This window comes from Ranitomeya variabilis, chromosome 6, assembly GCF_051348905.1.
Source record: "Ranitomeya variabilis isolate aRanVar5 chromosome 6, aRanVar5.hap1, whole genome shotgun sequence".
Taxonomy (NCBI): Eukaryota; Metazoa; Chordata; class Amphibia; order Anura; family Dendrobatidae; genus Ranitomeya; species Ranitomeya variabilis.
In genome coordinates, this window is record NC_135237.1 from 394,905,037 (window position 1) to 394,923,868 (window position 18,832).

General features: G+C 42.8%; 1 protein-coding gene across 3 annotated transcripts in view; it reads right to left on the reverse strand.

The window, feature by feature from the left end:
• Positions 1-7,045: 7,045 nt before the first annotated feature.
• The window catches only part of LOC143782569 (cadherin-7), a 604,373-nt gene continuing 592,586 nt past the window's right edge, over positions 7,046-18,832 (reverse strand). For all 3 annotated transcript variants that reach the window (XM_077270126.1, XM_077270127.1, XM_077270128.1), the window contains exon 12: positions 7,046-9,918. In XM_077270126.1, coding sequence (XP_077126241.1) covers positions 9,425-9,918 — 494 coding nt within the window. In that variant the 3' untranslated portion in view covers positions 7,046-9,424. The remainder of the gene's footprint in view (positions 9,919-18,832) is intronic.

Here is an 18,832-nt window from a genome sequence, read left to right on the forward strand (position 1 = left end):
ATTCAGATACAGTATTGAACAAAATTCATATAATTATCCTTATACATTTCTGATGTCTGTTAATTAAAGTGGATGACCCACACAGAGCATGGAATGGAAATAAAACATGTCCAAATGAAATCTTACCAAAATGTGATGATGGTAACCATACGATCACAAATTGTGTGTCACTGGATGCCTTTACAAAACGGGCTATTTCAAATTTGGAAAATGTATCAGATGTGTATGGTAGTTTTAAAACCTACATGATTGTGCAGAACTATTGACTATGCTATCTACAGGGTTGTCTGGATTTCAAAGACCATTTTGAAATATGCTATTAGGGAATTTAGAATTAGAACAGGGGAGCAACTAATTTAGGATTTTGAAGTTTTATTCACAGTGGAGAGTTGCTACAACCAAGGAGTCGGTTGGAACCAACAATTCCATGAATTACAGAAACTGTAATATTTACCAAAAACAGTTAATATTCATAAGCGCAAGAAATGAAAAAGGACTGTTCTTGTAGGATATGTAATAATGTCTAGATTGTCATAAGACCAATCTCTAGGATACCCATCAATTGCCAAAATTTGCCTCTTTTACACACGTGGTCAAAATTGTTGTTACCCCTCGTTAAATGACAGAAAAACCCACAGTGGTCACAGAAATAACTTGAATCTGACAAAAAGTAATAATAAATAAAAAAAAATCTATAAAAATGAACAAATGAAAGTCAGGCATTGCTTTTCAACTATGCTTACACAGAATTAAAAAAAAAAAATAAAACTCATGAAATAGGCCTGGACAGAAATGATGAAACCCTTAACTTAATATTTTGTTGCACAACCTTTTGAGGCAATCACTGCAATCAAATGATTCCTGTAACTGTCAATGAGACTTCCGCACCTCTCTACAGGTATTTTGGCCCACTCCTCAACAGCAGATTGCTGCAGTTGTCTTGTGATTGAAGGTTGCCTTTTCCAGACGGCATGTTTTAGCTCTTTCCAAAGATGCTCAATAGGATTTGGTTCAGGGCTCATAGAAGGCCACTTCAGAATAGTCCAATGTTTTCCTCTTAGCCATTCTTGGGTGTTTTTAGCTGTGTGTTTTGGGTAATTATCCTGTTGAAAGACCCATGACCTGCAACTGAGACCAAGCTTTCTGACACAGGGCAACACATTTCTCTCTAGAATGCCTTGATAGTCTTGAGATTTCATTGTACCATGCACAGATTCTATACACCTTGTGCCAGATGCAGCAAAGTAGCCCCAGAACATAACAAAGCCTCCTTCATGTTTCATAGTAGAAACAGTGTTCTTTTCTTGATATGCTTCATATTTCCATCTGTGAACATAGAGCTTTTTTTATTTATTAACAAGAACAGTAAACTACATAAGCCACTGCTTCACTCCACCACTTGGACCTCTGCATCCTGGTTCAAGATTATTATTTTTTTAAAATTTTTAATTCTATGTTATTTTAAGTAATTTGCCTATCCACCTTTGTTTGCAGGGTAATTGTCCTGCTCTTACCACATTTTGCTTCCTATTGCTGCCTCCTAGCCCTTACTATGACTATTTAACAGCCATTTTATTCCATCAAAGTTCTGGTCCTCATTGATTTATATGGGATTTGGTGTCAAGTCCGGGTATCCGAACCACACTTTGGACTAAAGTTTGTCCAAAACCGATGAATCCGAACTTCCACGAGTCTGCTCATCCCTGTTCCTAATCCATGAAGACTAACACTATCATATTGCATACATTTCTTAGAAGATACACATGATGTATCTTGTATTATATATTAAACAATAAGTTTCTTTGGAGTGAACTTTTTTTAATGATTTTAGGATGAAAATAAGCTTTACTTATAGTCTTTTAAAATAGGTCTAATTTGTGACCTCTAATTTTTAGAGATGCATAGCAGCAGAAATTATTGCTGTCCTGGCACAAGTGAATAATGCTGTGGCTCTGTAATTTTATCTGTGTGATAGAGCTGACATAGCTTAAACTCTATTATTCTTATTTTGGCTCCATGTAGTGTGATCTTCTTTATAATGAACACTCTGAAAATGATAATTAAAGCTTTTTAACAGGTAGGAGCGCAGTTTTTTTAGGTATGCATTTAGAAACTTGACTTCAAGTATCAGTTAATTAAAGGGCATTTGTCAATAGGATTAACCCTCATAAGTTGCCTATATGGGCATACAGGTCAAAGAATGCTGAAAAAATTGATACCTTCATATTTGTGATCCAATATCTTATTCCAGAGAAATCCATGCTTTTCTCAATACACTGTATAAATGAGACATGTACCATAGTTGAGGAGAGCAGAATGTGGCTCATTGCATTTCTCACAACAGTCACACTCCCTTTCATTTAAAATTAACTTTGGAGATAGCTTCCCAAACCTGGATGCCATTGAAGTGAATGAAGGGTCCGAACATCTGGATTTTCCCACGCTATCATTTGTGTGACAACATCAAAAACACCAGCGCTAACCTTACATGTTACTGCGGGTCACAGCACTGTGGTTCCCATGATGTCACACAGATTACATGTGTCATGAGCCAGCATCTGTGACAAGCATTGAAGAGGTTACCCCTGGTCAGGCAGCGGATGATGTCTACTAATCTCATCAGCATAAACCTGGTCTCACTGATAGCAGTGAGAGCAGGCGACTCTGATGAGTGTATTCATTAGTCTGTGCTTGTGCATAGTAAATAATATGTCAGTTTGATATAAAATTCTTGCACTGCATTTATAGCTTTCTGTACTTGCATTTCATAAATAAATAAATAATTTTAAAAATGGCATAGGGTTCCTCTTATTTTTACTATCCAGCTGAGGTCAATCGGACAGCTGGGGGCTGATATTATTCTGAGAAGGGCCAATATTCATGAAGCTTCCCATTTTATTAATATCAGTTCACAGCTGTTTGCATAGTCTTTACTGGTTATTAAAATGAGGGATCCCCTAAAAAAATTACATGGGATACCACCCTATATTTAATAACCGCAAAGGCTTAACAGACAGCTGTGGGCTGTTTTTAATAGGCTGGAAAGGGGCCATGGATAAAAGCCCCCTACCAGACTAATAACATCAGACCTCAGCCATTCCAGAAATGGCGCATCCATTAGATGTGCCAATTCTGGTGTCTAGACTCAGCTCCTTCCACTTGCCCTAATGGGTTGGCAAGTGGGCAATGGTTTTGGGATTGATGTCACCTTTTTCATGTCCTCTGACATCAAGTCCAGAGGTAAGTAATGGAGATGCATCTATCAGACACCCCCATTACTAACCCAGTAAGTAAAAAGTAATAAAGATCTACACAGAGCAAAGCTTTATTTGAACAAAACACTCCATGACCTTACTTTACACATTTATTAGTGTAAAAATAAAAAATGTAAGTTATACCACCGATAATCCATAATGCAGATGTCCCACGATGTTAATTGCATTACTTAACGATGACATCAGTAATGTTACCATTCAGCAAGATAGCCAGATCACACTGAGGTTAGCATGAGAACATGCCAGCTTGTGACTAGTGGTAATTAGTGTTGAGTGATACCGTCCGATACTTGAAAGTATCGGTATCGGAAAGTATCGGCCGATACCGGCAAAGTATCGGATCCAATCCGATACCGATACCAATACAAGTCAATGGGACTCAAGTATCGGACGGTATTCCTGATGGTTCCCAGGGTCTGAAGGAGAGGAAACTCTCCTTCAGGCCCTGGGATCCATATAAATGTGTAAAAGAAAGAATTAAAATAAAAAATATCGCTATACTCACCTGTCCGACGCAGCCTGGACCTCAGCGAGGGAACCGGCAGCGTTGTTTGTTTAAAATTCGCGCTTTTACTTGGTTACGTGAAGTCCCGGCTTGTGATTGGTCAGGGCGGCCATGTTGCCGGGACACGGACCAATCACAGCAAGCCGTGACGAAATTACGTCACGGCTTGCTGTGATTGGTCCGCGTCCCGGCAACATGGCCGCCATTAACCAATCACAAGCCGTGAAGTCACGGGAGGCTGGACACGCGCGCTTTTTAAAAAGCGCGCGTGTCCAGCCTCCAGTGACGTCCCGGCTTATGATTGGTCACGGCGCCATGTTGCCGGGACGCGGACCAATCACAGCAAGCCGTGACGAAATTACGTCACGGCTTGCTGTGATTGGTTAATGGCGGCCATGTTGCCGGGACGCGGACCAATCACAGCAAGCCGTGACGTAATTTCGTCACGGCTTGCTGTGATTGGTCCGCGTCCCGGCAACATGGCGCCGTGACCAATCACAAGCCGGGACGTCACGGGAGGCTGGACACGCGCCCATTTTAAAAAGCGCGCGTGTCCAGCCTCCCGTGACGTCACGGCTTGTGATTGGTTAATGGCGGCCATGTTGCCGGGACGCGGACCAATCACAAGCCGTGACGTCACGGGAGGCTGGACACGCGCGCTTTTTAAAATGGGCGCGTGTCCAGCCTCCCGTGACATCCCGGCTTGTGATTGGTTGCGCCGCGGTCAACCAATCACAAGCCGGGAGGCTTGTATAATACATCAGCTGAGAGGTGATACATGGGAATGTGAGACACATCCTGCAAATTCGACCAAACTTATTATGCAATAATTGATGTTTTGACAACATTGGCAGTTTCCCCTTGTTTGGTTTAGTTCATCCTCACTCATTTTGTGCGCCGCGGTCAACCAATCACAAGCCGGGAGGCTGGACACGCGCGCATTTTAAAATTTTAAAATGGGCGCGTGTCCAGCCTCCCGTGATGTCCCGGCTTGTGATTGGTTGCGCCGCGGTCAACCAATCACAAGCCGGGAGGCTGGACACGCGCGCATTTTAAAATTTTAAAATGCGCGCGTGTCCAGCCTCCCGGCTTGTGATTGGTTGATCGCGGCGCAACCAATCACAAGCCGGGACGTCACGGGAGGCTGGACACGCGCCCATTTTAAAATGCGCGCGTGTCCAGCCTCCCGTGACGTCACGGCTTGTGATTGGTTGCGTCTCCCATGTGACTGCAACGCAACCAATCACAAAGCCGGGACGTAATTTTAAAATCCTTAAGGACCTGAAATTACGTCACGGCTTGCTGTGATTGGTTGCGTCGCCCATGTGACTGCGACGCAACCAATCACAACGCCGGAACGTAATTTTAAAATCCTGAAGGACCTGAAATTACGTCACGGCTTGCTGTGATTGGTTGCGTCCCGGTCACATGGGCGGCACGCAACCAATCACAAGCCGGGACTCACGTAAAGGAAAGAAAAGCGCGAATTTTAAACAAAGAACGCTGCCGCTTCCCTCGGTAAGGTGCAGGCTGCGTCGGAGAGGTGAGTATAGCAATATTTTTTATTTTAATTCTCTCTTTTACACATTTTTACATTAATGTTGTTTTGATACCGATACCCGATATCACAAAAATATCGGATCTCGGTATCGGAATTCCGATACAGCAAGTATCGGCCGATACCCGATACTTGCAGTATCGGAATGCTCAACACTAGTGGTAATCTTAATGACATCACCGTCGGTCACACATAGGCGTGTTCTCATGCTCAGCATGAGCTGGTTGCCTGGCAGAACTGTAACATTTGCCACCATTCAGCAATGCAACCAGATATAGCACAGTTGGGGATTATCATGGGACATCCCCATTATGGATTATCATTGAACAAGTGAGTATCAATTTGATTTTTTTATTTTTACGTTAACAAATGAGTAAAATAGTGGATTTGTCAAGGAGTGTTTTTGTTTTGTTCAATTAAAGAACTTTTTTCAATGTGTCTTCAATAATTTTCACTATGGGGTTATTAATGGGGGTGTCTGAAAGAAGCCTCTCCATTACAAACCTCTAGTCTTGTTGTCAGCTGACATCAACCCCAAAATAATTACCACCCTTGCCAATGCATCAGGGCAAGTGAGAAAAGATGGGAAATGCACCAAATTGGCAAATCTAATGGATGTGCTTTCTCTGGGGTAGCTGGGGATGCTAATTTTAGGCTGGAGAGGGCTAATATCCATGGCCTCTTCTCAGTCTGAGAAAATCTGCCCACAGCTATCTGCTTTAGCTTGGCTGGTTATAAAAAATAAGGAGGACACCGTGCCATTTTTTTAATTAACTATTCAAATAACTTGAAAAAAATGGAATGGGGACTTCTCTATTTTTTATAAACAGTCAAGATAAATCTGACAGCTGAGGGCTGCAGCCCACAGCTATCAGTTTTACTCGAGCTGGTTATCATAATTAGAAGTCACTCAATGTTTTTTTTTCATTTTGTTATTATTATTTTTGTTTCCTTGGTTCACAGCCAGCCAACCACAGCCATGCCAATACTTGATATGGCTATAATAGGGCCAACAGTGGCCACACAGGAATAGCTTGCACTGCAGCCTTACAACAAGCTTTGTTGGACAGCTGCCAAACCTGAACAGTAAAGGCCCCGTCTCACATAGCGAGATCGCTAGCGAGATCGCTGCTGAGTCACAAGTTTTGTGACGCAACAGCGACCTCCATAGCGATCTCGTTATGTGTGACACGTACCAGCGATCAGGCCCCTGCTGCGAGATCGCTGGTCGTGTCGGAATGGCCTGGACCTTTTTTTGGTCGTTGAGGCCCCGCTGACATCACTGAATCGGTGTGTGTGACACCGATCCAGCGATGTCTTCACTGGTAACCAGGGTAAGCATCGGGTTACTAAGCGCAGGGCCGCGCTTAGTAACCCGATGTTTACCCTGGTTACCAGCGTAAATGTAAAAAAAAACAAACAGTACATACTCGCCTTTCGGTGTCCAGGTCCCTTGCCGTCTGCTTCCTGCTCTCACTGAGATCCGGCCGTACAGCGAGAGCAGAGCGCAGCAGTGACGTCACCGCTGTGCTCTCACTTCTCAGTGTACGGCCGGCAGTCAGTGAGAGCAGGAAGCAGACGGCAAGGGACCTGGACACCGAAAGGCGAGTATGTACTGTTTGTTTTTTTTGGTAACCAGGGTAAACATCGGGTTACTAAGCGCGGCCCTGCGCTTAGTAACCCGATGTTTACCCTGGTTACCCGGGTGCTGCAGGGGGACTTCGGCATCGTTGAAGACAGTTTCAACGATGCCGAAGTCGTTCCCCTGATCGTTGGTCGCTGGAGAGAGCTGTCTGTGTGACAGCTCCCCAGCGACCACACAGCGACTTACCAACGATCACGGCCAGGTCATATCGCTGGTCGTGATCGTTGGTAAATCGCTATGTGAGACGGGGCCTTAAGACAGACTTCTGAGAGAAGTCCATGTTTTGGGTACCATGCACAGATATTAGGTGTAAGGTACAGACCCTGAACTTTACTTTTTGGGTTTTCCTAACTGTAAACTTAACAGCTCATTTGCATATTATGAAAAACGTTGATGTCTCTGGAATAAGAAATCGGATCACAGATATCAAGGTATAATTTTATTCAGTTTCGTATGACCTGCATGAACATATTGAGTGCTTAGAAGGGTTGACCCTACTGACAGATTACCTTTAATTTATGCTAGGAATCCAATTGATAAGGAAAACAATTTTAAAAAATTGAATTTATTTTGTTGCACTTCCTTTTTTACTTGACCCTACCATGACCTTCCATGAATTACTGTTTATAGTTTTACATAACTAAACAGTTATATTGTCTTTAAATATTTCTTTAGTGATGGGGGCTGTATTCCAGAAATTGAAAAATAGAGTTTGCAATATCTATTAAAATAACCATTACTCATTCTTGTTGCTTCAGTGTTTTAGTACAGGTCCCAGCAAGTTCTGCAGACATGATGTTACATGATGGTCGAATGCATTTCACATGACTGAAAAGGACAGTGATTGACTGCAGCGATCATGTAAATGATGTACAGTATGTGAAGCTGTCACTGGAGACCACCAGAGCAGTAGTGCCAGAGCTGCAATTAATTAATTAATAGGTGAGTAAAGGTTACTTTCTTTTATTTTCTGCTTTTAGCCTGTCTCTTCTAAATCCTAAATGACACCTTAAACAGAACAAAATATTAACATCATATTTTTGACTATATCCATGTAATGTGCACATAAATGAAGACATTTTTAGACTCATACGATTGGTTGGGTCTATGTTTTGAATGATTTGAAACACTGTATAACTAAACACTGCAACATGCTTCACTTTCTACAGCTAGTTCACTTTGCACAAAAATGTACTGGGTCAACAAAGATTAAAAATTATAGAAGTGCATCCATCACATTGACTGGTGATGCATTAAATTAATAGCATAGCATACAATTTGTAAAGAGCCTACAGTCCTATTTGTATGCTACACAATTGTCCGACAATACCATCAAGTGGGTGGCTGCTCTATCCGTATGTAAACTTTTGCATCCATTTTTTAAAATTATTCAAATGCAGCAAAAGTAGAAATGGCACAACATTTCAATATCGATTAAAACATGTCACTATTCTGGGTATAGAGCTGCTATGCAAACCTCAATGTTTACATCATACAGACTACAAACATGTCCTGTGTAGTCAGATCAGGCAGTTATACTTTTTTCCTTTCTTTACCTTTTTTGTTTATGTACATTAACAAGAAGCAGGAGGCAGGAATATAACTAGAGGATCATAAAATGCAGTCACTGTAGGTTGTTGCTGTACACATTCGTTGATTTGCATAGGAGTGGACCATAAAATGGAAGAATTTCCAAGTTGCTTAAAAAGAATCTGTCACGTAATTCCTGCTGCTTGAACATGTTAATAATGAATCAGAGCATGACTACATGACTGCAGTCAGGGATATTTGCCTTTGAATTGCTCCAGAATTTCAGAGAAAATAAAGTTAGAAAATCTTGCGAGAGACCATGGCCAGAGAAGAAACTAGTCTGTCACCACATCCAGTGGCTCTTCCCAGCACCACTCCGTGTCATTGACAGGACTTTCACTATGGGAAACCAGCCAGAGGCAGTGTTGAAGTAGTCTCGTCTTTGGCTGTGGTCTTCGATCAGATATTCTAAAGCTCTGTCGTTTCTTTTTGAAGTATATTCCTGGCTGCAATCATGCAGCCTGGATCTAATTCTTGCTGTTTGTGGTTTGGGCAGCATTAATCGCATGACAGGTTCCCTATCATATAATATTTTACATATAGGTGAACTACTGAAATGGCTATAAAAATGGATGCACCCTTTTAAACCATATCATCATGTTTTTCATTGATGGCTTCTGCTCATTAGTTCAGAAACATATTTAAACATGAAAATAATGATATTATAATAGTGGTAGATTTTATATTACACAAAAACAAAACTTATCCAGTTTTAGGACAGTGTAGTGCCTCAGGCAGGAGGAAAAAAAATCCACAAAATTAGGATTCTCTAATGACACATTGAGCAGAAATGTACATTTTAGCAGTCAATACTGAGTTTGTTTAGTGCCTTAGAAGCATGTATTCCAGTGCTAAGAGTACAAGTTATCTTCAACAGTGCCGTACATGTCAGCAAGTCTTTTAAAGCGAGGACCCCAGTCACTAAGGTAGTCATAATTATGTTCAGAGTTTGAGCTGACTGACTCTAAAGAACTGAGTGACTCCGCAACAGAGCCATTTCCTTCAAATGCATATGTTTGTAAGGAGTCATAAGGTGGAGCGCAAGGATCCACATCAGCTTCTTTTAGTCTTTCCCAAATAAATTCTCTAAAGATTAAGTTGTCTGGAGCACTTCGGAGAGACGGTCTGCTCAAGAATTGGATTTCTGGCGTTACATCCCTCCTGCTTTTGCTGTCTCGGATTATATTAAGGTTCCTTAGTGTGGTCATGTCAAAGGCTTCCGTGTCTTCTTCACCTCCTCCTTCATCATCATATCTTACAATGTTCTCTCTAACATCTCTCTCTTCATCAAAAATTAAAGGCTCCTTTTTTCTTCTTCTCATAGTGACAATAAGAAGGACAAGCACTAGAAAAAGAAGAAGGTGAGTTAGCTTCAAGTAGACATCTTCAAAAAATACATACATTAAGCATTAAAATAGCATTCTAGGCTTTGATGTTGCGTACTCCTTATCTGTCTGATAGGATTAGTCTGAAACCTTTTAGGACGATGTTCCTGTGTATGAACTAAATTGCCAATGGGTGCTCCATCAAGCAGCAAAACTATGTCAGCCCAAGGTGACACTGAAGCTGTATGGAGAGCCCCTAGCAGAAAGGCAGGACACCTTTGCCCAATTCATAGTGCAGAAGGCAAGAAGTCATTTATGCTAGTATGTCATGATAAGTAAGTGGTGGGCCAAAATAGTAACAACAACCATGCAAAAATAATTGGATTTGTTTACTGCACTTACATATTTAACAGGACACAAACTGCTTAAAATATAAGAACATGGCATTTCATTTAAAATGTAATTGCATGCTCGGATAGCTATCGTTTCTAGGTGAAATCCTCCATACTAAATTATTGCTAAGGTTAATATGTGTTTTCACATTTATTTTATACTTTGAGAGATAAATGATCCTAATTTACAATACTTATCTTCTGTATCCTCCTTTGAAAGATTTCCCTTTCTATGTTTAAGCCTATGGGGAAAACATTTAAAAGTCGGTCTCTGTCTTCATAACGGGGTGAAGCACATTTTTTTCCTGGAGCCTCCCTTGACACATATAACAAGCAATAAATTACTTGTCATGTAGTAGCTACTAGGCTTTCCTCTAATGATCCATATATTAGTAGATGTCTCGCAAACGTAAAATATTGCTGGATCAGCCCTAATATTTGCTTGAAAAATAATGTAAACATAGCTTCTCTTCTAAATGAAATTGCGGAGGCAGTGGTTTCAGGCATATTAGCAAAAGTTTTCGACAGATGCTGTAAAGAAATTTCTTTGACCTTTCAAAATGGCATTTAACTGGTTTTATATTGTCTAAATAGGCTGAGGCAATATCATTCATAATTACAGAATAAGGGAATTTTTTTCCATGAATTTCTTGCAATTACTGCAAGAGAGCTGAAATCCTAACTACTTCTTGGTATGAAGTCATTTTCTTGTCTCTAACCGTTTCATGCAATTTGGTGATGGCTGTGTCGTAATGGCAGAAATATATGTCACGCCACTGACATTTGACATCTTGAAGGTGAAATATGTTATCCTGTATACATGATGGAATATTAGATTTATTGAGTCAAAATGTTAATGTGAATCTGAAAATATTTCACAAAACATATGCATTTATTCCAAAATCTGATGGCGTCTCACAAAACTGCTTTACAGCTGATCACCTCTGTATCACGGAGATAACCTAAATAATCCTCTTACTAAAATGCAACGTCCACAAAATCAGCAATGACAGTAATGGATTAAATCTGCAATGTTCCAAGAAGAAAATCTAGGCATGGGATTCATCCTTTTCTGCCAACAATCTTTTCCCTTAAGATTATACTACAGGAATGAAGTCATCTTATCATTTCATAATTGTTATTATTATTATGCAAACACCACATTAATAAATCATAATTAGAACCTTTACATAAACATACTGATAGGTTAATCACAATGACCTTGGCTCTAGTACGCAGTATGTGCATGAAACAGGGAATTGGATATTAAAGAGACAGGTTCTAATTAAGTGACAATACACATTTTGTATGGCACTTTGGAATACGTTGATACTATATAGCCATCTGTTCGTCATTAAATAACCGTATTATTACAAGAAAAATGGAGTGGCGGATGGATTCTGTGTATCATAAGCATTAAATAGGTTGCCCATCCCCTTCTTTCAGGTGTCAGATTTGCCCAAAAGTTGTGAAAGTGATGCGGCAAATGATATTGATTAAGAAGGGGTGGTCTGAATAGTGGACAATCCCTTTAAAGCTTTCATTCGATCATTGTAAACTGAATACATTATTAAATAGATATCTTAGAGCTAATAAGGCTGATATAGTTATTTATAAAATCAATGTTCGAATGGTTGTATAATCCTGATTTTAAAAATCAACACTTTATAAGTCTTGGTATTAAGTGAAAGCTCATGAGCGTAATTCAGCCTCCACTTTCACAGCCTTATCGACAGCAGACTATACTGAGCAGTGTAAGATCGCAGCAGGAACGGTGAAAAATGCTAAGGAGCTGACAATCAGGCTAGGTGGGCAAAGATTTTTTAAGAAGAATTGTAATGTGGAATTTAGAAATGTTTCATCATGTTCAACTATTTAATAATGCACGCAGATTCTTTCTGTGAAGGAAACTGCGCGCTGTGAGGATTCTCTGGTGCCAGGAGCAGTCTGTTATGTGACTGAAAGCATGCGATTTACATACTTCCATCAAAATTCCGACAAGATGTATCTGGCCTAGCCCAATGTACTTGCATTGAGCGAGGCTCTGCACGACTAGTTGGCATGTGACCACATGTATGCAAATCATATACTTGCGGTCATGTGCCCGCTGCACCTGGCGCCGGCAACGGAGAATTCTCATGTTGCACAGTGTGCATGCTGTGAGGTTTCACAAGTCTGTAGTCACATTAAAGTGACTTCAACTTCTACCCTAAGGCCAGACAACCCCTTTAAGCACAAAGAATAAAACTACAAAGATAAACTCACGTGATACAATTGTGGTTATAGTGACAATATGACAATATATAAGTAATTTCATTATTTAGTAATAGTTTAACGGAGATGAATTATAGTTATAATTCACTGCCCAAAATAAATGCCTTATTATAGATTTACGTAATTAAATTCCATATGTAAAACATGTTATAAAAAGACCAGGTCATCTATTAGATTTTTCTATGTTCTGCAAACTATGTCAAAAAAGGAATTTATAAAAATAATAAAAGTACTAGCACTCAAACTAGAGATTTTGTCATTTGTCTTTTTGTGGTAGCTTCCCATAACTATACAATACTGTCATTGCCGATGACAGGGTAAGTGAATCATCACTGCGGCTGCACTGCCTATAGCCTTGGATAAAAGCTAAAATAGTGATGTTATTGAACACTGGTGTAAAGAGATGTGGCAGGCCGTGGGTGAGGTAGCTGACATGCTGACAGGGGACTTTCTAACCAAAGACAAAGATTGTAACACAGGAACCGTGGTACTGAGCATAAACACATAGCTCTCGTAAAAGCAAACTCAACAGCTACATTATGTGTTTAAATGGCCCTCTGACATAAGCCCCACATCACTGTCCCATGCAATCTGGGGCTGATGTTTGGCTGTTAATGGAAGTTGATTGATGGCTGTGATTTTGAATGTTTTACCCCTTAAATGCTGTGGTCAATAGTAACAGCAGCACCTAAGTGAACTATAGAAAGTTAGAATCTGTGAGAGGCAAAACAAAAACAAAAAACAAAATACATGTCTGTAAATAGATTTTCTGGTTTGGCTTCTTGTATAGATAAAATTGGAATTACAATAAGCGCAATAGGATCTTATTTAGATTACAAGGAAGAAGAGTAAAACGGGATTTGCTCACCTAAGCGGGTTGTGAAAGTCACAATCACTTTGTAAACATGTATGAAAAACGGCTGTTGCACATCCACCAAAAAGATAGGGTACAAGCTGAGAGATAAAACGGGATGTACACCCGCACTGACGAATATCCAATATATGATTAAAAAAAACAGATATAGTATGGATGCGGTTTTATTTGTCAACATGTTTCGAGGTAATCATGCCTCTTCGTCAGGACAAACCACAATGGTTTGACTTTTTCACCTACGTCATACAGCAAGGAACTTTGAAAGATTGATATTGACTTTTATGGTTCATTCAGTGTCTCTGCTGGATGTCAGGCTGTATGGTCGCTTTATGCAACCATGCAGCTTGCCATCCAGTTGCAGAATGGGACAAAGGGATTATCATCTTATCAGTGGACAGGTGAGGACTGAGGAATATTGTTGTTTGCTATTTTAATTCTCTGGCAGGGAACAATGGCATCATTGGAATAGGTAATGCAGTAAGTGTGGTTTAATTAAGGTTTATTAAAGGAGTCTGTGTCATCCTTTCAATTATAAGGACTTTACACTGTATTCTGGGTGTGTGTTTTTATACAATATAACTATAGGGTTAGTAATGGAGGTGTCTTATTGATGCCTCTCCATTGCTAACCTCTGGGCTTGATGTCATCTGACAATACAAAGGTGACATCAACCCCCTCAACTATTACCCCACTTCCCATGGCATCAGGGCAAGTGGGAAGAGCAAGGCTAAGTGCCAGAATTAGCATATCTTTTCTTACGTGGCTGAGAGCTGATGATTTTAGCCTGGGGGCCATTGTCCATGGTCCCTTCCTAGGCTATTAAAATCTGCCCACAGCTGTTTGCTTAGCTTTTGCTGGTTATTAATTATAGGGGGACCCTACATCATTTTTTCTGGGGGGTCTCCATTTTAATAGCCAGTAAAGGCTAAGTATACAGCTGTGAGCTGATATTAATAGCCTGGGGATCTCCATGGGTATAACCCCCTTCCCAGGCTATAAACATCTACCCCAAGCCATCGGCTTTCCCTTTGCTGGTTAAGACAATTACACAGGTGCCCACGCCATTTTTTTCTGAAAAATAATCTTCTAATAATTAAATACATGTACAGTGAGCTGCACACACTGTACTAATTGTATGTGTTAGGAGTCGAGTTCCCGCTGCTGCACAGGGGGAATCTCGAGCTGTGTCTGCTGTGGTCTCCCATTCTGCATCGGCTGCAGTGGAGCCTGCTCAGTGGAGACATCGGTCCCAGCGTCTCACTGAGTCTGATATTGTGCAAAGGGTTACTGCTGCCTCTCCAGGCTCTGCTATTGTACCCTGCACTGATCTGCGGCGAACAGGATTTTCTGGGACTAAGTCCTGCTTTGCACACACTGAGCATGCCCAGGGTAAGATCTCTCAGTGGAGGTCAAGGGTCACATGCTCATTTACTGCAGCAACTTCCATTGGTCCTCCAGGAAGGTCCTGTACCTGATCAAGTTCTGTGGCAGCCTTCTATTGGTCCTTCTTGGAAGGTCCTGTAGGTGCTGCAGCAATATAAGGTTCTCATGACCGCACAGCCATGCGCTAGTGTGAAATATGTAAGAGCTCAGCGCCAGTGTGGTCGTGTGTGTGGTCAGGTACCCGGCTGAAATAAGCCCCTAGAATGCTGGCACCACCGGCGAGGAGTTTTGTGTATGCATTCAGGGACCCGACTGAAATAAGCCCCTAGAAGGCTGGCACCTCCGGCGAGGAGTTTACGCGTGAATTCAGGGCTGGCTAATAGCCGATAGAATTCCAGGCTCCACCGGATAGGAGCTGCGTGTTGGTTTTTACTGCATGACCACTGTCAGCTCTACACAGTAGCTCTGTCCCCTGTGAGCTAAACAGGGCACAGCATTATCTTTACTATAGGCTCTGTGAAGTAACAGAGTTCGTTTATTCTATATTGCTTCGCTGCCTTACTTAGCAGCAGGTTCTTTCCTGCACGGTGGATCCCAGGTTGCGAACGCACCTATCCCATCTAATAAATATATTCGGTGCATTCCGCCAACCCTAACAGTACACTAGCACCAGGATCTGGCTAAGTAATGGTGGATGAACAGCGATTGCAGAGGTACATCCAGCTGCTAGAGGGCCGGTTGGCGTCTCTTGAGCGTGGAACCTCAGCGGTGGATGTTACCGCAATAGCTGTTCAGGCTGCTAGCGTGGCTGCAGCAGCTTTACCCACTGCCACCTCTGTTCTGACTTTATCTCACCTCCCATTGCCTGAGAAATACTCTGGGGACAGTAAGTCCTGTAGGGGTTTCGTGAGCCAGTGTGGTATACACCTCGAGCTCCTGGCTGCACGTTTTCCCACAGAGCGGGCAAAGGTGGGATTCATAATCTCTCTCCTGTCAGACAGAACGTTGGAATGGGCTATGCCGCTGTGGGAGCGCAACGATCATGTGGTGCAGAGTGTTCCTCGGTTTCTGGACACTCTGAAACAGGTCTTTATAGGACCTCAAGCCACCCATGATACAGAGCTCCGACTGCTGGCTTTGACTCAGGGTTCAACCATGGTCAGCCATTTTGCCATTCGCTTCCGGACATTAGCGTATGAGTTGGAATGGTCAGATAAAACCCTCATTCCTATATTTCGGAGGGGGCTGGCTGACCATGTGAAGGATGCTTTGGCCACTAGGGAGATTACCACCACACTGGAGGAGCTCATAGCTGTATCAACTCACATAGACCTTCGTTTTCACGAGCGAAGGTTGGAGTGAGCCCAGTGTAGGCAGAGGTTTCGGCTGACTCCCACCATCACCAGACCTTTGGAATCTCCAGTCCAGGCATCCCAGTCACATGAGGCCATAGAGGTGACACGAGCGGGATCCAAGTCCCAGTCCGCTCGAGCACTTAAGGTCTGTCATGTTTGCCGGCAGTTAGGACATCTTGCCTCCAAGTGTCCTCAGCGGTCGGGGAAACATTAGCGTCTAGTGGCAGTTGGAGGGGGTACACTAGACACAGTGACGTTTGCCTCTAAGTTGTCCTTCAAGGGGACAATTACCATAGGCCCATCCACTCTTATGGTAGAGCTATGCGTGGACTCTGGGGCGGAGGGTAATTTTATGTCATCCGCTTTCGCCCAGCGTCACGCAATACCCCTGGTGATGCCCGCCAAACTAGTAACCGTTCGAGTGGTAAATGGGTCAACACTACCCTCACAGATTACCCACCAAACCATTCCTTTCACTCTTTCTGTGTCTCCATCACATCAGGAGATTATCTCCCTATTAGTCATTCCTGAGGGAATTGATGAGGTCCTGTTTGGGATACCATGGCTACACAATCATTCGCCTCATATAGAGTGGTCCTCAGGGAGAATATTGTGATGGAGTAAATCCTGTGAGGGTAGATGTCAGAGGGAGTGCGTTCAGGTTGCTACAACAGAGGTACCCGCAGATCTTATCTCTCTCCCAAGCACTATTGGCCGTATGCGGACGTGTTCTCCAAAAGGGCTGCGGAGACCCTTCCGCCTCACCGCCCCTATGACTGTCCTATTGACCTCTTTCCTGGTGCTGAGCCTCCCAGGGGTCGAGTCTATCCGTTATCTCTCCCTGAGATGGAGGCAATGTCTCAGTACATCCAAGAGAATCTGGCAAGATGATTCATTAGGAAGTCAGTGTCACCTGCAGGGGCTGGGTTCTTCTTCGTACAGAAGAAGAGTGGAGACTTACGTCCATGCATAGACTACAGGGGTCTTAACGCCATCACCATTAAGAACAAGTACCCATTACCCCTGATATCTGAGCTTTTTGATAGGTTATGGAGAGCAAGGGTATTTACAAAATTAGATCTGCGGGGTGCTTAGAACCTGATTCGCATCCGTGAGGGGGATGAATGGAAGACGGCTTTTAACACCAGGGATGGGTACTATGAATATCTGGTGATGCCCTTCGGGCTCTGTAATGCCCCAGCCATTTTCCAAGACTTTGTGAATGACATCTTCCGAGATATGCTCACCACCTCAGTCATAGTCTATCTGGATGATATTCTTATCTACTCTCCAGATATTGACTCCCATGGGAGAGATGTTCGCAAAGTCTTTGACCTCTTACGAGCAAACTCCCTCTACTCCAAGTTGGAGAAGTGTGTGTTTGAGCAGGAGTCCTTGCCTTTCCTTGGTTATATCATCTCTGCCCAGGGTTTGGCTATGGATCCTGCCAAGCTACAGGCTGTGATGGACTGGCAGGAACCCCATTCACTTAAAGTGGTGCAGCGCATTATGGGGTTCATTAATTACTATCGTCAGTTCATCCCAAACTTCTCAACTTTGGTAGCTCCCTTGGTTGCCCTCATCAAGAAGGGAGCAAATCCCAAGTTGTGGTCAGAGGATGTCTCCAAGGCCTTCCTCTTGGTTAAGTCACACTTCGCTAGCGCTCCCACTCTACATCGCCCTGATGTAGACAAGCCATTTATCATGGAGGTGGATGCCTCATCCGTTGGTGCTGGAGCAGTCCTCTTCCAAAAGGGTGCTCAAGGTCGGAAGCATCCATGCTTCTTCTTCTCCAAGACCTTCACACCGGCGGAGAGGAATTATTCCATCGGGGACAGGGAGTTGCTAGCCATGAAGTTGGCTTTCTCAGAGTGGAGACATCTCTTGGAGGGAGCTCGCTTTCCCTTCCAGGTTTTCACTGACCACAAAAACTTGGTATATCTACAGATGGCCCAGTGGCTGAATTCTCGCCAGGCTAGATGGTTCCTGTTTTACTCCCGGTTTCATTTTACTCTTCATTTTCTCTCCATGGAGAAGAACATTCATGCCGATGCTCTCTCCCACTCTGTAGTGTCATCTGAGGAGGAGGAGGAGCCTTGGCTTTTTGTCCCTTCTGAGAGCCTGAGAACTGTAGCTCCGGTTTCGCTAGAGGCTGTGCCCCTGGGCAAGACTTTCATGCCAGCGAATTTGTGACTGGAGGTTCTCTCTTGGGCTCACTCGTCCAGAGTGGGTGGGCATTTTGGGACCAAAAGGACATCCGAGCTTTTGGCGAGAATGTACTGGTGGCCGCATGTGGCCAGTGATGTTGGGGACTATATTCGGGCATTTGTTTCCTGCGCCCAGGATCAGTCTCCTCGGCAATGGCCTGCTGGGTTGCTTTACCCCCTACCAGTGGCAGACAGACCTTGGGAAATGGTCGGGATGGACTTCGTGGTGGGGTTACCCAAGTCGCATAGCTGAACCTTTATCTGGGTTGTCACCGATCATTTCTCTAAGATGGTGCACTTGGTGCCACTTCCACGGTTACCTTCTGCATGGGCCTTGGCGGCGTTATTCATAAAGCACATTTTCCATTTACATGGAATGCCTGATAAAATTGTCTGTGACTGGGGTCCCCAGTTCGCGTCTCGGTTTTGGAGAGAGCTCTGCCGTTTAC